General features: G+C 31.4%; 1 protein-coding gene across 1 annotated transcript in view; it reads left to right on the top strand.

Moving 5' to 3' along the window:
• Positions 1–22,923, top strand: part of LOC126748616 (neuronal acetylcholine receptor subunit alpha-7) — a 201,631-nt gene that overhangs the window by 83,720 nt on the left and 94,988 nt on the right. The window contains exons 2-3 of the mRNA XM_050457969.1: positions 11,420–11,559; positions 17,499–17,543. Of these exons, the coding sequence (XP_050313926.1) occupies positions 11,420–11,559; positions 17,499–17,543 (185 nt within the window). The remainder of the gene's footprint in view (positions 1–11,419; positions 11,560–17,498; positions 17,544–22,923) is intronic.

Here is a 22,923-nt window from a genome sequence, read left to right as displayed (position 1 = left end):
CTTAGAGAAAAATCCTCTTACACGAGGCTTTGCGGGGGGAGATGTTTTCAAAATAAGAACCGTTATATAATTAAAATTTTAGTGGTAAAAATTAACGGCTTGTAAAATGTTTTCACAAGAATGGGTTTAAATTATTTAGAAATATAGCTTGATAGGAATGTATTATGTGTACATCTATCGAACTAAAGTTTTTTTTCCAATTTGAATTTTTATGTTTGCAGCCATTTGTAAATTACTGTACACTGTTAATTTTTATAGTACTAAATAACCCAATTATCTAATATATTTTTTTTAATTTCTAATCCAAAACAATAAACGTTGCTAAGCTGTTTTTGATGAACCACCCTGTATTTTAAACCTATTTAGGAAATTCAAATATTAGGGTAACCAAAAATTTCTGAAAAAATACAATTTAAAAATTAATGTACCGTATCCATTTATGTTATGCCTAATTAAAATTATTCCTTTAAGTAAATAAAATGGTATTTACCTATATTATTTCTATTTATCTAATAAATAATATTAAGGACAATATTTTATGCAAAAGCAAACATAAAGGCAGTAAATGTGTAATAAAATGGGTGTATTGTAAATTTAAATTCTGTTTTAAAATATTTATATATCTTAAAAATATTACTAATTTAAGAATTTAGTGATTATTGCAATTTGTAATTCCGTTTAGGCCAAAATTCATTAATGAGATCATATATAAATTGCATTTAATTAATAAATATAAATTAATTTAAAAAATATTCTATGCTAAAAATAAATAATGAGCGTGGTGCTTTAGTTATAAAGATATTTTCATGAAAATATTTATGAATTTATTTTCGTTGGTCATTTTTCAGGCATATGTTTGCATTTGTATATTATTTATTTTTCTGATTACAAATTGATATAAAAACATACTTCTAAATAAAAATATATGAATGTACTTAGATAATATTCAATAGGATTGTAAGAATTTTTGGAAGAAAACTTGGGGCTAAAAATGCTTAGAATTTATTTTTGTTGAAATCAATATTCAATTGTTATCACTTTTGTTAATTATTTTATGATAATTCCTATAAAATTCAGTTTAAATGCAGTAATTTACTAAATTTTTAAAACTTGAAAGTTTAATGAAAAATCCTCTTACACGGGGCTTTGCGGAGAAATGGTTTCAAAATAAGCACTGTAATGAGATTAAATGTTGCAGTTAAAATTTTAGTGGTAAAAATTAACAGTATATAAATTATTTTCATAATTATGTGTTTTTTTTTAATTCCTTATTTGAAATTATATGAGTTAGGCGACCTCTAATCCCTATTATAGAGGCCCTTGATAAAATAGCAATTTATTACATATGTACTCATGGAAAAAAAATTCAGTTTTTTCTATAAAATTTTCTAAATCATTTAAAAATTATTCTAGACTATGTTTTTGTTATTTAATTTTACTGTCTTTTAATAATACTTATAAACAAATTAACATTAAAAAAAAATTCATTCTAGATCTTACAGCTTAAATTTTTATTCCAAACTGAGATTTTCCTATTTTAATTCTCAATTTTTGAAGAATTTTAAAAAAAGTCTCAGGCGTTTAAAGCTATTTTTTTACTGTCATTTTATTGCATTTATATTAATATTTATACTATTTACGATGAGACTTATGTTTAATTTTACTTCGGGGAATTGAAAATTAATTTTATTTCAAGCAATTATCGTAATTTTTATGCTTATTTTTATATTACGCTGCTCAGATATTCCAATTAATTGTATATTTTATACTTTTTTTATAGATATTTGAAATAATTTTTCCTATTTTTTAGACCCTGAGCGTTATTTTTTATACCATTTAGGCCTAAAAATCAATCTTTTAATTAATTCCTGGCATTTGACGTAATATTTTATGATTTTGAAAGATATGAATTACAGTTTCATATTTCCCAGGCCTTTGGAGAAATTTTGTATGCCTCCCAGGCATACAAAGGAGTTTTTTCCTGTTTTAAAAAAATATTTTTCAGACCATAATAATCAATTACTTTAAACTATAGATTGTTTAGAAGCCCTTAAAAATGATATTTTTTAATAATGGAGATGCATAAATATAACTAATACCTAGTGGTCAACTGAACTAATTACACAGAATCCAAAATATCGAAATATTTACGATAAAATTACATTATCCTATAAAAAGTAATTATTCTAATCTTAAGTATCAGGCGAAATAAAATAGATTTTCTCCGATATAAAAAAACACTAAATTGGAATCGTTTATCCAAGCACAAAAACCGGTTGCAGTTGTCTTATTTCATCAAATCGATTTCATCGTCTATAGATTTCTCATTTCTTGGTTTGTTGAAAACCCTCGTTTCCTATGTTCCTGCTATGAATGCAGCGAACTTTTATATCTCTATGAAACAAATACGAAGCGAAACAAAAGACTGAGTTTTTCTGCTCAGCTCGACGAACAGCCTCGGGAAAGTTTCCTTCGGAGCAAAAATTTCGTCGAATGTTATTCCACTCAAAACTCCGAGTTTAAAACAGTCTGTTTCAATTTAACGGACCGACTCGTGGTCTGCTAAAGTAATAATTTTTTTTTACTATCCCTGTTCGATCCCCGTTTGTTACTAATAAACTTCTTTTTCTAATATTACTTAGTGTCAATTAGCTAAACCCGCTTGAATTAAAATTTTTATCTCATATCAAAAATATTTTTTTGGTAATAATGTTCACTTAATAACAAGTATCCAGATCATATGTTTCGGAAACAATCCCAATTTATTGAACAAACGAGAAAAAAAAACAAATAGTCGTAAAACTGGAACGGTTTTTAAATCTGCTTATTTCCGGGGCGGCAACGTCGCCCTGCTGCATGTGTCGATGTCCGGAAATAGTGAACAATCATATATCATAAATTATAGATAGCCAGTGGCTTCAAATGTTTGCACAGCTGACGCATGCAGTTTTATGTCATTGTATTCATGCTTCGTTTAAATAAATATTTAATTGAATAAGAATATAAAATTAAATAGAGAATATTTCCTTTATTTTTAGAGATTGCGGGAGACGCATTTTCGATTTCGATTTTACTTTTCATTTAAGTAACGACAAATTAGTGTCAATGATTTGCTAGAAGCTTTTTTTATTTTTTATTATAAATTTTTACTCTAAAAATAATAACTCTCTAAAATTTAATTTCACTTAAGTCGTAATGCTGATAACAGATGATAAATATTATTTTATTATGATTTATATAATTTTTGAATACAGGAGTAATATTGATGCCTAGAAATGGCTTAATTATTATTTCGTTAGCGTTTTAAAAGTTTCTACTGCATTTAGTTTCTTAATTAGACTATCAAGTAATGAATTACATAAGTGTTAATGAGCCCCTATTAAAGTTTTACTATGAATTTTTTTTTAGAAGGGATAATCGTGTTTAAAAATCGATTAAGTGTATATCTTTTAAGATTTCATTATAATAATTTTTCTATTGCTATTTTAAATGCTATGAAATATTGTTAGTTATGGTCACTATAGTCACTGTGTCTGAAATTGCCAATTTTTAAAATTCTATGAGATTTAATTTCTGTATAAGTGTCTCAGCCGACTTAAAATACAATTTTCTAACATATCTAAGTGATTAATATAAAATGAATTTTATTTGAATTTGAAAATGGTAACATTAATTTCTCGAAAATTCCTTCTCTTAATCGCGTTAAAATGTAATTTATTTACTTTTTGATGACAAACAATGTCAGTCTTATGATTATAATTTTTTTACTCTAAAAATTATAATCATAGATAAAAACAAAGTATTCGTTCATAGTTTTTATCGCATTATGTTTTTTAATTAGACTCTGATATGAAAATAGTAATAATTTTTAAAAAAGGGTTCAATGATTTTTTCGTGTTATTTTTTTAAGTTTTAACCGCGTTATTTTGAAACATTGAAAATTTAACGATTGTGAAATTACATTAAATCTACTGTACATATGTTAACATATGTTAATTTTCACGACTGAATTTTTAAAACCGAAAAGAAATCTTGAATGAGCAGTGAAATTTTAAAACTAATGTAACAAAGAAGAACTTATTAATGAGTAAGAGGACAAAAAGATCCAGAAATTAATTAGAGAAATCAAAGGAAAAGAAGCAGCAGAAAGATGTGTAAAAATAGAAATAAGAGGCAACTGGAATCTTTAAAAAGTACCAAGTTATGAAGGTCATAGACAGAAATAGAAAAATTATCATTGACAAACATGACCTGAAAAATAGGCGGAAGTCATATTTTGAAAAGCTTTTTGAGGATGAAATACTTACTGTCGGCGTAAGCTTTAGGCCCACCTAATTCACAAGGTAGAAATAGCAATATGAGGTCTGGCTATTTAATAATGAGACTGGTTACGTAAAATGGTTTTATTATAAAAAATATTTTACATTCCAGTTCAACTAAACCAGTAAGTATACAAAAATGTGTCCAACGGAATTGTATTTTGTCCCCAATACTTTATACTCCGAACAAATTTTTAAAGAGTCAATAAAAGACATAAGTGATGAGATCAAGATCAATAGTAGAGCGCTTAACTAGCTTAGGTATGCTGATTACAACGCGATAATAGCTTTAGTTTAAAAGCCCTGCCAGCAAATCAACTTACTGCAGTTGGAGGTCGTTACAGCTTTAAAATTAATACCACTAAAACGAAAATGTTTATAATATCAAAAACTTTAAAACCACCAATAGATATTAGTATTTATGGGAAATGAATAGATATGGTGGAGACCTAGACCCAGAAGCAGAGCCAGGATAGAGCTAGTAGAACCGCGTTCGACCGGTTCGATTACTGTTGTCTAATCCAATCCTAAGAAAGTGTTAGATTTCCTTTTGTAAAGTATGATGTACACTCAGTCTTTTTGTAAGGCTGTGTTTTGTAAGCGATGACCGTGAAGGTTCAAGCCATTAACAGAATGTAAGCCCTTAAGATGTGAATACTTCGAAGACTTCTCAAGATAGCTTGGTCCTTGCATGTCACTAGCGAGAAGTTGCTGGAACGAGCGCAGTGCCAGAGAGAATACACGTAGTCAAAAAACGCCAATCTGGGTCATGTAATGTGTGGAAGCAAATACGAGTTCTTAGAGGCAAGAGGGGCTTGGTTGAAAAACAGTAGAGACTGGAAAAGTGTGGATGTCGCTCTCTGTTTAAGAATACTCAGGACCGTCAAACCTTTGCAGAGATTGCTACCAACTTTTATTGATGAAGACGGCATCCTGAGAAAATATTTAAAAATCGGTTAAAATCTATAATTTAATGGTCTAAGATCAATTCTATCCTAGAACATGGGTTATACTGTTGCTAATATAATAGAAATGCGAAATTTTACATTTTAATGAATAATGTAGCGGTTACAGCCCACGTATGATTAAATTAATGCATTCTAGCATATTTTATTAAGTCAGGTATTCATTTTGCAGTTATTCAATATTTAATATACTTCATTCGGCCATCCTGCAGACCCACCGACTATGCGTATTTTTTTCCTTAACCAGCTATTATTTGCCAGCCCGCTAGTATGCTGTCTATTTGTTAAATGCAAATAAACATGGCTTTACAATATAGTCATACATAGGCAAACCGGGAGAATATGCAACGCGCAATAAATTCTCCCGTTTTGACCATATTATCCAGTTTGGTATAGGGCATCCATTTATCAGTGAGTCTATGAATATTTTATGCTTAAACGTTTATATATAGTTTTTTAACTGCTGTATTTTTATTTCAACATTTTTTATTAATATCCAGTGATTTAGACTTTTCTGACTTTTTCAAGTCTCCTTGGTCCAGTTAATATACAATTTAACATAAAGCAAAATAACTTAACGGATTCGAAGCCTCTATAAACGACACTCAGTAAGCTTTTGAATTTGGTCCAAGTACCATTAGAAAAATAGCGAAGACTTATTAAATTAAATCGGTTGCTAAGTAATTAACATACCATAAGCCGTTGTAGATAATTAATTTTGAGGAAAAATGCACTGCCCAAATAATTTAATTAAATGACATAGGTAGGACCATAACAAATGTTAAACTCAAAATGCAGACCTGTATATCACAGACCCATTACACTGGATATAATGCCATTTACCATAAAACTAAACATCGTAAAGTCTCCATCACACTTAGGAAGCTTCTGAACTTAGCTTGAGTATCACCATCTTCACAGGAGAGCGAAAATTAGTTACAAACTACCTATTTACCACACTTAAAACATTGTTGTCATAACAGTATTACTTTTCTTAGCAATAATTCAGGTGCATGTTTATCGAACATGTTCACTAAAGACTTTTGATGAAATGAAATCTATGTAAGAAATAATTGACGGCTTTTAGCAATTCGACGGCGCTTAAATTACATTTTTCTAAAAAATATAAAATGAAACCATTTTACACTCAGTAAAAAGAGGCGCATATATGGTTTCGTTCAAATATTAAAGCCATCTTTCCCTATTAAATATCCCGATAGTGTGTGCGAGACTGACATTACATTTCTACGGTTCAGTGGAGATTTGATCCGTGCCCATCATATTAAAACTTTTTAGGTCAATCCTATTGAAATAAGGAATTAATTGCGCAGTACTGCAGATTTTAATGACACGATAATCCGGCAAAAATGTAAATTATGAGATCAGTTTTAAGAAGAATTATTCGTAAATGACTATAATAGCAGTATTCGTCATAGTATTTGTAAATTGCACTTTTTTTTCGGATTACACTGGGACAAAAGGGCAAATCTTATAGTACTAGGCTATCACGAGGAGCGCCAGTACTATAAAGATGTCTGTGAATATTTTTCTTAAGGTTTTGCAAGTTGTAACGTTCGGGGAAGTTGATTCTAGAATCTTACACTTTTTCATAAAAAGAAGTCTTAAGAAAGAGTTAATTTAAAACCTCTGTGAGGTTTTTCAATCAACAATAAGTTGAATGGATCGGTTCTCATAGAAGCTTCGAAGCCAAGCAACGAGATTTGGTGGCAAACTATAAGAATATAGTTTGGTTAAGATGTTTTCATGACCCTATCAAATGCCTATTGCACGGAATTTACCATATTTCTCGATAGGCTCGGTTCAAACACGCGAAACATGGATCGTAAGTAGACCTGTGCTTTTGAAAACCTTACTGATGGTGGCTAACGATGTTGGTGGACTCCAGGTATTTCAAAATTTTCCGGTTTACAAGCTTTTCTATTACTTTAGTGATTGTCGGGACTAAATCAATCGGAAGTAATTAATGAGCATTGTCTTTTTTTCGGTATCGGTTGTATCCGCGCAAGTTTCCAGTCTCCAAGCAAGAGACCTCGTCTGTATGAAAGAGAAAACAGTTTGCACAACGGTCGTGTTAGCAAGACCTCACGCTTTTTTAATACTAATGGCGATATTCCATCAGGGCCGGTCGTTTTAGGCCCGTCAAGTTTCTAAGAATTTTTCCAAGATCCCTGTGACGAATCTCTGTCATTGCATAAATCATTGCCTGTCTTTACTATCGACCAATCTTGGCCCATTTAGACAATTGAAAAGTTTGTTCTTTACTCTCTCATTATATTTTTTGCTGGTCTGCTTCCGCGAATTTCTCAAGGCAACAAGGTTGACTCGATTTGCAGGGCTTGGATCTTCGCGCCATTTGCGATAAGCAGCATTTTTATTATTGACTGCCTTTTATTAAAGAACATATTGCTGTCTAAAGACCTTTTCAAAATATGTTAAATACAAGCGGCCATACCTATAATTACCTCTGAAAGCTCCCTCGTACACGCTGAAAGATCATTGGTCTTGAATTAGATATTCTTTCAAAGAAATGAAGTAAGGATTAACATAATGTCTACAGTTGGCTGATATATAATGCTAAACTCTACGATTCATGAGTTTTCTTTTCTAATTTACGGTTATTAATTTGTGATCTGAGTCAGGAGATCCGTTGCGAGGAACCGATCCTGGAGTCTAGCAAAGTCTCCCTTCCTACCAGGGATCCGGGTTGACTCCCGTATAAGCTGGTTTAAAGTCTAGTGCTGGCAACCGAAATCGATTTTTCGATTAACCGGTGTTCGGTTAACCGCGGTTTTCGCCAAAACCGAAAATCGGATATTCGATTAATCGGTTAACCACGGTTTTGGTTAATTAAAACCGAATATAAAGCAAATCGGGTTTCGAGTCAATCAAATACCGAATATTAAATTTTCGGTTAATCGACGTTTTTGAACTTTTGACCAAAACCAAAAACCGATTAGGTGGTTAATGGATTGTTGGTTGACTATGATCGTGATTTTAAAGGTAAACCAACCAAATCAAAAAGAAAAAACGGCTTTGTTAAGTCGAATTTTGGTTAGCAGTGAGCAGTTTGGGTTGCAGGATTCTAGAATATTTATTGGAAATTGACTTTGGACAACTTAAATAAAACTCCATAAATTGATTAAATTAATACATATTTTTAATTCAAAATAAAGACATAGGTATTCAAAATAAAAACATACAATATTCTTAATAATAATATGCATTTTTCAACCCTAAAAAATGCAAGTCAAGGAAAACTAATAGTTTTAAGAATTTAGAGTTTTAGATTATTGTTAAGGAAAACCAACATATTTACTGTGTTTGCTTTCAAACAGTTTTTTTTAGCTGAAACTATATTCCCTGCATCAGAAAAGACTCGCTCTGAAGGTGTAGAAGTTGCTGGACAAAAGCTAGTTGATCTTTAACTTAGTTTTTACAATGGTTCCAAAACTACTTTCGTGCATTTTGTACCGCGGGTCTAAAAAAATTGCTATATCGTGAAGTTGTATTGCTTTGGTCTGACAGACGCCTTCAGTGTCATTAACATCAAATCTTGACCTTATCTGCTTAGATACAATCTCTTTAAACTTTTTTATGTCAGGCAAGGCAAATAAATCATCGAAAGTTAAAAAATTGTCTAAAAGGGATTGAACAATTGGCAAAACTATTGATATGGTTGGAGAGTTTTCTGATTGAAGAAATTGATAGCAATCAAAAACCGATTAATATATGATATCTTTTCCGAATAATTAACTATACATTTTTATTTTTAGGCCGATGAGGTTTCGGTGTTTCGGTTTTGAAAAACCGTTTTTGGTTTCGAATAACCGTTCTCGGTTTTTAAAAACCGTATTTGTTTTTTCGGTTTTAAAACGAAGTTTTCTAATAAACAATTTTAACCGAAACTAGTTTTTTTAAAAACCGGTTTACCGGTTTAGATTCTGGCCGGTTTTTGCCAGCCCCCTAGTTCAAACCTTGACTAATCGCAAAGTGTCTGCTTGGTACCCTTCATTATCGGCCCCGTTAGGATACATCCATCAGTTGATATTGTGTACATTAAAGTCTCCCGTAATTACCGTTATTTTACTTGAATAGTTTGCCTGCAAATCGTCGATTTTATCAGCAATGTCGGTGAAAAGCCTTCTGTAGTGTGTATCGCTGGGTGTTCTGTATAGAAACCAGAAATTCTCTGTGGATCTCTTGGTTTTTATTTTGGACCACATAACATGGAGTCTGGGACAAAACGACGAGACTGAAGTTACACCTAAATTGGGTGTGGAGGTCGTATCCAGATTACAACATATAAACCTTGGTTGATTCCGAGTTCACTTTTGTCTGCTAGTGCTAAAAAATGTGAGATCTGTTTATTTTTGTCAGACCTCTTTCATTACATAAATCCACTCTTAAATAGTTCACGCCTGATAGATCTCCCAGATCAGCCGCCACTCGTAGTAATAAATGAGAGGCTATTCTAACTCCGGAATATTTTAATTCAGGAGACGTCATCATGCTATTTTTTACACTAGCAGGGTCTTCTCGTAACCATTCGTAGCACAGTCGTCTCAATTTGATCGGAACAGAGCCAGCAGTAAGGCTTTATAGTCCAATACAAACTTGAGTTACAAGCTTGTATTGGACTATATAAAGGTCCTAGAGAAACTGATGAAAGAGAGCTGTGGGGTTAAGCTTATCTGGATGCCTGGCTACTTAGGTAATGCTTATAGCAATGAAGCCGACTCCTTCGCTAAACTGAGATCCGCAAAAACTGTCGATAGATATTAAACCTACAATCGATATAGCTAAATATGTAACCATAACGTTACTAAAAAGCGTGCTCAATAGAAAGAAACTTTGGAGATGGGTTGGGTTGGGTTGGGACATGTAAAATCTGACTAAACACGAGTCTTTTAACCGAATTATGGCACCACACAAACCCTCTCATACTCGTTGGTATTGGGGGGAAGAAGAAATTGCAGACCACATCATCAAGGAGTGCCCAGCATATGTGGGAAATGTTCACAGTTCGCATAGAGACATAAAATTTCTCAGTCCAGACCAACTCATTGAGGGATATTAGCCTTTGGTAACCCTTAGCCGGTCAATTCTAATAAATCAACGAAGACTATTAGCAGAACACCGAAAATCTATACTAAACAATGCTATAAAATAAGCTGTCAAGTAATTAATATTTTGCAGCCATTACTTTAAAATAAATTAAGCACATTACCGAAATAAATTTATTAATTAGGTAAAATAGTCAGGATTCCATTTAGTTATGTTTATAAGATTTAAATTTGAGTAATAATAATTCTGTATGCAAAACATGAAATTAATAACTTGTTTATGAAATTATATTGAATTCGGCCGCAATTTGGTAATTAGTTTTTATTCAAATAAATTTAGAAATGGAATTCTCTATTTAACCACTTGAGAAGTTTCGTAGCGTTTCCGTTTGAAGAATAAATACAGCAAAAGATTCAATGTTACAAGATTACTCTATTTCATACTATTAAAGTGTTTAATATCTTATACATTATTATCCTAATTCCTATCTAATTTAATTAATTACGTGAACTCTATAGTTCTCAAACCGTATCGCTTTAAAATTTAATGCAAATCGGATTTAATACAAATGTTATTTAGTTCCAATGGTGGTGGCGATTAAATCAACCATATTGATGAATGATAGATGTGCTTTATAGAAATCAGTTAACTTTATAGTTTAATTAATTGAGTCAATTTCTATGGCCTACTTGTATGATGATATATATGAAGGTAGATTTGAGAGATAATATATAGAATCGTCACCGCTTAAAGTCGAAGTTTCATGTTAATATTCAGCTTTATATGTAGGGTTTTCGGTTAAAAATCCAATTGTTTTAGTAAAGTGTGCAGCCATATTGCAATCTTGAATCACCTTAAGACGAACTAGATATATTGATTGCAATCTAACAGTGTGCGATACTGTAGAATGTTAATTATTTTTTGATAACCCTAGATAAAGGAAATTAATATTTTTATTGGCTTTGGTTGGTTTATTGTTAAGCAAATTAAGAATTACGAAGGATTATATTCAAATTTAAATTATTTAATATTTTGTTTGTTTTGTTTCAGAATCTTGGGCGGGTTACTATGAAAAAAAGCTCCTGCATAAACTACTTGATACTTATAATGTGCTAGAACGCCCGGTTGCTAACGAGTCAGATCCGCTCCAACTAAGTTTCGGAATCACGCTGATGCAAATAATAGATGTGGTAAGTTTTCACCTTTTTCATTGTCTTTGTGAACGCCCCGATCGCACGAAGTATTCACTAGAAATAAAGCTTATCCTGTTTATAATGATAAAAGGTCAAAGTTACCTAAGCTAGTAATTTTCATTAAAATGCACGGTCGGGTTTTCAAAGAATCTTAATTGAATAGATGTCGCCCATCTAAGATATTTCCTTTTTTTGGTTTGGAAATAAAATGGTTGATTATCACCTGCATTGCGGCTTAAATATAGGTTAAAATAAAGACAAGGGTTTATGGCGTCGTTTTATTAAAAAGAATGTATTTTCAGAAAGCCAGGGGATTTCTGTATCGTACAAGATTTCATTAAAATGGCCAGCGAGTATAAGCATAGAATCCCATGATAGAACAAAGGATTACGCTTAAAAATCTGTTTTGTCATTTAATCAATTTAAAGTTCTTTTCTTGCTTGCTTTGTCCTTGCTATAAATTATTAGAGTTAACCTTTTATAAAAACTATACGACCTTTAGATCAATTTTAAGGCGGCAAAGCTTTCAATGATTATAAGCATTTTCCAATAATTTCAATTAAACATTATAAAATAATTTTAACAAAAATTAAAAATTTACAAGGTAAAACCTGTTTTTGAATTTCGAACTTTTTAGTGAAAATATTCCTTAATGAATTGAACAAAAGTTTTACTTTTAATGGTATACAGAAGTATAGTGATAAAAGAACTAAAAATATAAACCTTTCTTTTTAGGCAAAATTTAAAACTTATAATTAAAACAAAATTTTAAATTTCCTTTTAACTGGATATTTTTACAAAACATAAAAACTAGTTACCTGCTCCTGATTTATAAACTAAAAAGGCTAAATCTTAAAGTTTTTCTTAATAAAACCTTTCTGAAAATCCTTAAAGACTTTACTAAAAGAAAAAACTTTCAAATAAATATAATAAATAGTTCATAAGAGAAAAAGTTTACGAACTAACCTTATTAAATTATTTACAGTGAAATTAATTGAAAATGGGATATTGGGGACCCTAAAAAGAAATACTAGGAACAAGAAAACGAATCAATTACTGTATCTGACATTGCCCTTATTAGCAAAGATTTAAGCTTTGTTTTTGAACACGTAGAAGCACGAGCAATGTTGCCACAAAGGCATTTGTTATGTCAAATCCACCTGGTCATTTTGCTAAATTATTTTCGGCCAGCTCGCTTTCACATTACATGATAACAGAACTCTTATAGAATATACATTTAAAAGGATCAGGTTGTCCGGTTGTATATCTGTATTCCCTGAAAGGATTGTAATATATTAATATAAGAATATAATAGGGCAAGTTGTAGATATGTTGATAAAAATTTGTTATGTGTATCTAAGAAATAGACTAAAAAATATGGCTTCTTTTATGCATTTTTAGCTGTATACACTTTTGCTTCTAAGCTTATGTCTACTGAGTTTTATCCTCCAAAATTAAATCCAATATGAAAATTTCGTAGACTATGCATATTAAACAGTAAACCAACCAATTTAATTGGGTAAAATATTTGGTCTGTCGCGGTTTAAGCTTAACTTAAACAAAGCTCTGGAATGTATGCCAAAATATATTTACCATAGGTAAACTATGGCTTGGGTAAGCAACAATTTGCAATGAGTAAAAGTTTGATTTTCATAGCTCCAAACTATGTACAAGTAGCTGTTTATGTTTCGATACAAGTAAAGATCTGTTTACGCTCAGTAACTTTTGATATTATTTTTGCATAATTTATTTGCTTGCTAAAGCATATATTTACTTCGTTTATCTTTACAGCCATAATTAATATAAACAGTATATTATAATCACTAGAAGTTAGTATTCCTTTAAAAGAGACCCCAATTAAGTTATGCATAACTTAATTGGGTATTGCATCACTTTTATTTTTTAAGTCTATTACTTTTTGCAACGGTATTTTAAAAATATGGACTACCCATAGAAAAGCGTTCGAGTGTGTTGATCACCAGTTCCTCCTCAAAAAACGTGCATATTATAAAATAGATCATAGAACTATTAAAATCCTAGCAATCATCAGAGTTTTAGGCTTAATCATGGGGCCATCCCTATACATATACAGTGCTTTGATTTCAAAACGATTCACCCTTAATAACTTTCTTAAAAAAAAAAATATTTTGAAGCTTTTAAAATTAAAATTTTTATTTAAAGCTTTTTTATTGTCTTGCTAATAACGGCGCGCATTTTAAACATTTAATAAAATAAATTTGTTAAACTAATTAAATTTGTTTTTCTACCCTACCGATTTACACTTTAATTGCTTCTTGGTCAATCAATTTTATTTATTTTTACAACCATTGATAGCATAATGAATGCCCTTTAAAATAATGTATCACACCATGGGGTAGCCATTTGACATACCAAAGTTTGGCGTAAATAAAATATTTATTATTTCTAGACATTTTCGCTAACTATTTGCTTACACATTTACCGATTTCATTTTATTTGGTACCGTTAAATAGAGAATTTTACGCTCCTTACTATGATGTATCACACGATGGGGGTTCCCATTTGACATATTAAAGTGAGGTTAGCTGGAGGTGAGGAGGTGATTGACAGAACTTCAGTAAATGCATAATTAAACGTCCCCCTGTATATCTAATTTGACGTTTTTTTTTCTTAAGAAAGTTATTAAGGGTGGATCATTTTGAAATGAAAGCACTGAATATAGAATATAAGATACTTTCATAAGCACTTTTAGAAAATTCTTTTCTGAGACCTGAGAAACCCTTTGACTGTGTGTCTTATATTATGACTTGGATTTCTCATACGCTTACTGAGACTTGACACGTAAGGCCGAATGACCTGGGTATAATCTGGTCAGCCTTGTCCATGAAGTAAGTCATGACTCTTTCCTTGGTCCTATATTGTTTCTGATTGCTGAACCTTGCTAGAGCTTTGTTTCTGCTCTTTGCTGACAATGCAACTACAATAAATTTCATGAAACATGAAGTTCTTGTAAATGCAGAGTTGAGAGTCGAGAGCTCAGGAATGCTTTACTACAAACAGATTTTGCCTAAACTGAGATTTGACATATATCTTGAGAGAATTGATAGGACGTAATACAACTATAAAAATTAAGGTTCTCTAAGTGGTATAGTCGCTGCCAGTCATCATTTATTTTAAACACCACTCAAAACTACTTTCTGCGTGTCACAACTATGTTGCACACTTGTTATTTACATTATTTAACAGGTTCTTTGACAGGTAACCAAAATAAGTTATTTGTAGTGGTGCCTACCCTTAATGCAACTTTATCTTGGGTCTTACATGTTGAGGATGTGGCAAAGAAGGTAGCTAAAAATATATTTGTTATTCTCTTATTAAAGTCTAAAGACTATTGGCAGTTTGAACAATCAGTAAGCTATGTGAGTCATTAGCTTCAGAGTTAGTAGAAGAGGCATTGGCTAGTAGCAGAATGAACTGAAATAACGTAAAAACGATAAACTGTTCAGAGAAAATAAAGCAGATGGTGAAACGACAATGTCTGCATTAAAGTTCCTATGGTATGTTTCAAGTAAAAATCATCTATAATAATGCTCAGATATTATGGTTTCTGAGTAAATCTCTTGTTCGGATCTCGGAGACAGTTATGAGTGATATAGAAAAAAAACAGTACTTAAGATATCTGCGGAAAACAATATTAAATTAGTAATATTAAACACATTCTTCAACAAATTGCTAAGGAGAAGAATATATACATGGAAGTCGCCAATCGATACATCTAATAACATTGTCCGTAACCAAATTGACTATATGTAAGTTAACAAGAAATTCAGAAACTGCTTTAATTAAGTTAAAACTTATTCTAGTATGGATATTGAATCAGATCATATACCTCTTATAGGAGTTACAATTAAACTGAAGAAAGTTAAGAAGAAAATGATGCCTTAATATCAGATGAAAAATTTACAACAGTAATAAAATACAGATCAAACGAATAAGTTAGCGCAAAGATAAAAAAAATTAAAAGAGGTGAATGACATGTAGACAGAGATCAACGAATTCATCAAGATAATAGACTCAAGAAAGAAAAAAAATTCCAAACCAGAAAAGAAGGACTAGTGAAATTTTAAAACTAATGGATTAGAGAAAAACACATAAAAGTAATGAAGAAGAATACAAAAATATCTTGACACACATTAACAAAAATGATCGGGAAACCAAAGATAAAGAAGCAGCAGAGAGATACTGATGGAATACTGCACGCCAGACACGGTAGCTTTAATCTACACAAAAAAATAAATGAGGTAAATGGAACTTTTGAAACAAACTTTAGAGACAAGTTATGAATGTCATGGACAACCAAGAGAAATCAACGACCATCAAAGACAATCAATTGATATCAAGTCAGGTTCCAACCATAGGACTACTCAGTAGAACTGTTTCGAGCTTTTACAAAAAAAAGTTATAATTACTAACATCTGAACCGAATAGGTGCCTGAAGAAGAAAAGGAAAAACCAATGAATAACATTAAATAAATTAAAATTCTAGTAGTCCAATCCACTCCTATCAAAATATACAAGCGAAAAATTCCAGAAACAGGATTCTACTATGATTGTTCATGTTTGGACTACAACTAAAGAATCTATAGAAGAAATAAATTTTTAATACCTGATAATAGACAATGCATTGTAAAATCTATAATAGAAAATAATTAGTTTTAGCAGAAAGGCCTTATTCGCATTCAAAACCTTAAATCTAAAGAATCGAAATGTTTAACCAGTCATCTACCATTAAAGCACCAAATAGAAGGATGAAACACGCAATATATACAAAATTCTAAGGGTTAAAACTAAAGATTTTTCAAAACATTATTTCAGATCTATTATGGTGATTCCAGGATTTTCCCCATGTAGTACGTGGTTCAGATTCCAAAAAAAAGCAACTCATTTATTGTTTTTCATCTGATAAATGCAATCATCATTCTCCCTTAAGTTTAAGAATATTTAAGTTGAAACATAAGGTCATTCGTATCATTTTTAATAAGGGATAAAGGGCAAACGTTAGAGAGGTTAACCTTTCATTGTTTATATAACTTGCTTTTAAAGAATATGCGATAAAATCAATTTCCCGAGCATTATATGTCATTCTGATCTGCGTATTTAACATCTTAGACTCAGTATCAGTCGCTACAGCAAAAACTATATTGGACCTAAATTTCTTAATAAGCTTGTCCATTTATAAGAATAGTGTCTAGAAAATATTGGTGGGCAAGACTTACTATTTCATTTAAGGGTCATTTATTAATTTTATTTTAACTACTGGACTTTTTTATAGTGTTTTAGCATGAATAAAATAAATTTGAATTTTAAATACTTTTTGTGGAAATATCTTAGATCGGCGATATAAGTTACCTTATAATTAAACTAGTTACGGTAATATTTCAACCTTGTCTCACTTTTTTAACTTTACACCCAAAACACAATTGTCAGAATTTAATTTGAGCTATTAAAACTCTGTTAAGGTTAATACACCTCTTTAAAACTAGAGTCTTTTTTATTTTAATAAAAACAGCTTAATCTGTTGACAGTCAATTCCATAAAACTTTCAGTATTAATAGGTTTTTTGTGTTATACTGGATGAAAAACCAATTTCAATAAAATCGGAATCGCTCTGGGAGAATTGAATGAAGGGTTATTTTTAGCAGCCATTCATTTTCAGAACCAGAAGACTTTTAAATTGTATTTTTTCGTGAGCTTATTGGTTTTATAAAAAGGTTGTGACTTAGTCGCATTGTACCGAGACTTCCATTTTATGTCATTACAATGAAGTTTATTTTTAGTCTCGAGGCTCGATTTTCCACCGTAGCATTTTGCTTGGATTTTCTATATCTCTTTTATATTTATTGTTAGTAGATGAGAGTTATTGTAATTTTCTAAATTGTTTTTTTTTCTAATTTTAGGACGAAAAGAATCAACTACTTATTACGAATATATGGCTAAAACTGGTAAGTGATTAAACAATATATGTTATTAAAAATTGATATACAAGGTACACCAACTCTTTTTACACACGATTTTTTATCGCCCCTGTATATGATATAGAAAAAAAGTTAAGATGTTTGGAAATACTTATTTTGTTGACAGTATTGGTAAATGTACAAAGTGTCTAAAAAACAAAGTTTTCATTGTAAAGTAAGTTTTTTTTAATGGAACGCCTTGTATATTTTACCTAATTTGTACTCTTCATTTAAGTCTACATAAAAAGTGTATAGAACACTATACGTCAAATATTGACGGTTTTTGAGATCATGTTGATATTATTTAAATTCTTATTCCATCTAGTATTGAAACAGTTAAAAAGATTATAAAACTAGAATAATTTTTATTAGTTCAGTGGTAGAGGCGCTTCTTATTACTTCTTCCAGAATTGCTCTACAAGCACGTGTAATTTTGTTTTTTAAATCCTCCAAATTTCTTAGCTCTTCAGTGTAAACTTGCCCTTCAACTTGGCCTTTCTTGCCCCCTTAAACTTGGCCACCTGACAGGACCTCTATTTTCGATTCAGTACCTTCCTAATCATATACATAAAAATAAACAAATCATAAATTTTAGTTATATTTATTCACTAACTTATTTCGAAAACGATCAATATTTGACGTATAAGTATAGTATAGTGTATTATACATTTTTGATGTAGAATTAAATGAAGACTAAAAATTTGGTAAAATATATAGGGCGTTCCATCTAAAAAAACTTACTTGACAATGAAAACTTGTTTTTTAAGACATCCTGTATATTTACCAATAAAATAAGTTTTTTCAAACAAACACTTTTTATCTTGACTTTCTTTTCATATCATATACAGGAGTGAAAAAAATCGTGCTAGAATTGAGACACTTAAGACAGACAATTGAAAATCTGTGGGCAGTGATAAAATACCAGTTAAAAACATATGATCAATAAAAGCTTTTTAAGTGAGATGTAAATTGAGGTCTTAAAGAAAGCCTGGAAGTAAGTCACATATTAACTGATCAACAAAATGGATTCCGTAATAGCAGCGATCTACCAGGCTCTTAAACTGTAATAGCATCTCTCAATAATAAACGCGTTACAGCGACTTTCTGCTTGGACTTGTCAAAGGCCTTTGACAGTGTTGATCTTCTTGCTAAAATGGAAAGATACGGCATAAGGAGAACAGCATTACAACTGTTTAAATAATATTTAACTAATAGACAATAGAGAGTCATGAAAATTATTATACAAGGTATACTACAATGGTCCATTCTAGGTCCTCTGCTCTATATTTTCTACACTAATGATACTGTAAACACTACTACTAATAAAATAATGCTGTTTACTGATAATACAAACGTAACCTACAGTTCAAATAAAGCTGAGGAGTGTGTTGAAGAGGTGCGGGGAACCTTGGATGATCTAAGTGACTGGTTTTCTAAAAACAATCTATTTTTTAAATTCTATAAGTGCACCAACCACACATAGTAATTACCTAATTGAATCAGTGGAAAGCCTACCTTTATTGAGAGTAACTATTGACAAGAGACTGGATTAAAAAGACGTATTGAGCAAGTGGCTCTGAGTACTTTAAGATTTCGCTTACTTTTATCTTCTTTTCGTTTACTCTTACTTTTAACTTTTATTGAGCAAAATTGTACATTAATAGTAATGATTGCTTGGAAGCTGTTGTTAGAAGAACACAGGCCAAGGTAATTGAGAAAAGCATTCAAATATTTTGCCTTGATTTCACAAACTTAACACAATGGCGAGTACGTCGAACATGCACATCAGAACCTTTAATAAGCTTGTTAAAAATATATTCTGGTGGTCGATTTTTAATTATCTTATAAACAAGAGTATTTTAGCCACTCATTATAGAACTCGAAAAATTCATTTATTTTCCCTAAGATGCTGGTCATTCGGTCATTCAAAAAAAATGTTTGTGATGCTGTCGATTTTGTGTTTTGTGTTTTTGCCTTTTATAAAAATTCATTATAGAACTCAAACACATAATCAGATTTACGTAGACCATAACCAAATCTTAAGCACCTATTCTCCAGTCTTCGAAAACTAAGTCTATCTTCTAATATAAGAGCAGGCCAATAGACCACATCACAATAAGAAAAAAAATGATGAAATGGGATAATCGCAGAGTTTTAATTCAATTCGTTTTGAACTTGAACTTGGAGAACCTTCCATAAAAATACAGGGTTCTTCATTTATAAAAGTTTTTTAGAAAATTAGAGATACATATTTTTTAAATCTTAGATCAGAATAAACATTTAAGTTTTGGAAGTATCTAATCCTTTAGGTAGTAATAATAACGAGGTTAAGAGTTTGATAGGTGCTTTTAAATACCAGAAAATGTGTTTCATTAGGATTTAATGTTAAAGAGCGTGATAATGTCATTTCATATATCACTTTAAGATCATCGTTGATACGTAATTCAGATATGTGGGCATTTTGATAGTCAAGCCGGTGATAAAGCTGGGGATTATCAGCATATTGATGAACATTGATGAAATTAAGATGAATGGAAAAATCCGAGGGAAAGGATACTTCCCTGGAGTACGACCTGCTCAACTAATATACCTGCTGATGAAATCTTATTAAAACATACCTTCTGTTATCAATCGCATAAATAACTCCTAAGGAAGCATAAATCACCCTGTAAAAAACCAAAGTATTTCAGCGTAAGATATTAAACGCCTTACTGTAATCAAGGAGCAGCAAATACGTCTATTTATTTTAATTACAGAATGTCATAATTAGACATGTCATTAAACACATGACTTTGGCCTTTGACAAGGGCCGTAGCAGTACTATGTAGAAGTCTAAAGTCTAATTGCATGCTCAGAAATTGTCTTTTCCAAAAACTTAGAAAGAGAATTGGAAGTACACTAATAGGTTTAAAATCAGAAAGGACCATGAAATTGTTTATTCTTGCAATGAGCACTTTCTTTAAAAAAAGTTATTTGACATAATAAATATGGCAGGAGCAGATCTATATATTTATGACTAGATTCATTAACTTCAGCAGCATTACTTTTAAATTTTTTCATTGCTATTAACTCACGATTCCCATCCATATTGCCAAATAAGTTAGTTTTATAATTATTTACATCTGGATCATTTAGAAGAGGCTGGGACAAAGCTACACTGTCTACAAAATAGTTGCTAAAATTATAAGGATCTGATATTTTACTAGGATCACTAACTAGTTTCAATTTAACATTAATATATTTCAAAGTTTTCCAGAAACAGCTAGGAAAAAATTGGTAACATATAGCTGGGAACTTGACATACTTGACCTAGTAGTTAAATTTGACTATAGATAAGCGAAAAAAAATATGCAAATAAAAATAAGTGGTGGAGCATAATGTTTCAAACGACCCCGATCAAGGGTCAATTGAAACACATTATGGGGATAGTTGTACCAAAAGCAATATAGATTAAATAAAAATACATTTCTTTTTATTTTTTTTATTATTCAAAAAAGACTCAAAATCATATAGAAACTGTAAAAAATGCCTCATAAAAACAACAAAAAAACAGAAGCTAATATTCTGCTTATGAGGAGGAACATTAAACAGAAACGTAGGGACATAAAATAAAATTTAGGAAAAAGTTTAAAAACAAAAAACAATAACTGGTGGTTCTTATAATATAGATGTGTAACACTTAACTTTCAATTTTTGGTCAGTCACTTTGGCAATTATGGCAAACATAATATGTGAGCTCTTGTGGTGTGCATGCTTCCTGCGACCACATTTTGCAGTTAGTACATCGGATCCACTGTTCACCTGGCTTATTTTTATTAAATGGTTCAACACACACCAAACAAAAACATTCACTTTCGTCGTCGGTAGAATTTTCAGATGACTTCTTTCTTGTTCTCACGGGTGCTTTTTTTGGGATTTTCTCTGGACCCTTCTTTTCGGTTTCCAGATTCCGTTTGACCTTTGGTGTTTTCTTATTAGCTTCTCTCTCTATTTCCTCCGTTTCCGGTGTATCGGTGTACACGGTTGACTTCCTCTTTTTCTTTCCTCTTGCGTTTATTTTTCTTGGTGAAGCTTTTCCGAAAGGCCTAACAACTTCTGGTGAAAACGTGTTATTTTGGGTGTTTTCGGAAATTTCACAATTTTTTAGGCCCCAAGAAGTTGATGGCGTTGGGTTTTGAAACTCATCTTCAAAGGGTGGTACAGTCAGATTGTTTCCTGGATTTGAACTAGGATGATCATTTGGAGGTTCTGTTGAAGGTTGGATATTGCTTTGTGTAAGAGCTAAGGGCGATAATGTTGCGACAATTCCGGATAAATCATATATAGACTACGAATTCAACCATCACAAGCAGAGTTTAGTGCTTTCTTAAGAGGACCGAAAACTGTTCTATCGAGGGCTGACATTTATGCAAGCAGTGGGGTGGGAGAGAAAGCATTACTATTCCATGAGTTTTACAATAGTCTAGAGCTTCTATACTAATATGGGATGAGTGGTTATCCAGTGTGAGTAGAACCTTATGAGCTTGTAAAGAATTTCTGTGCTCTTAAAAGTGTTTTAAGAACAAGACGAACTCTTTTTCTTGCATCCATCCTGACCCATTTCTAGCCCCAATACACCCTGGTGGACCATCACGAATAAAATGATCCTGAAACCGTAGTCGAGGAAAAATAAACATGGGCAGAATCGAATTGCCTAGTGCGTTTATTGCCACCGTAACTGTTACGAGTGTACCACGTTCTTGTGAGGTAATTGCACCCACTTGTTTCATGCCTCTTTTTGCTACAATTCGATTTGGTTTCTGGACTGTTGTCACACCAGTTTCGTCTACGTTGTAAATATCCTTTGCTTCAAATTTGTCTCAATCCAAAACTTTGGCAAGATTATTAAAAAATACAGAAACATTTGCACAATTGAAGCTGGTTGCTTGTGGTGCTCTTATTGATAAGTCACGGTGTCTTGACATAAAACCGGAAAACCAGTCTTCTCCTGCCATGCCATTTTTAATCCAAGTGTCCGGTTTATCTATATCATATTTAATGATTAATTCTAACGCAAGTCTCCGAATATCATTGATTGACAGACCTTGATAAATGTCTACAGCTTTTTTTATGTACTTTACCATTTCGGTTTCTTGAAGTTCATTAAAAACTTTATTTACAGGTTTATAGCCCATTGTAACAGGTGGTTGACCTTCAGTATTCCCCGCAGCTTCTTTCTTTCGCTTGTATCTCAACAAAGACACATGAGAGATCCCAAATTGGTCGGCAGCTAAGCGTAGAGAACTTCCATTTTTGAGCTCTGCATATGCAGATTCATATAAAGATATATCTCGACTTGAAAGATCAGTTTTCGGGACTCTTTTACGGG

The sequence above is a fragment of the Anthonomus grandis genome, chromosome 22 (assembly GCF_022605725.1).
Source record: "Anthonomus grandis grandis chromosome 22, icAntGran1.3, whole genome shotgun sequence".
Lineage (NCBI taxonomy): Eukaryota > Metazoa > Arthropoda > Insecta > Coleoptera > Curculionidae > Anthonomus > Anthonomus grandis.
This window is presented reverse-complemented; position numbering and strand designations above follow the sequence as displayed.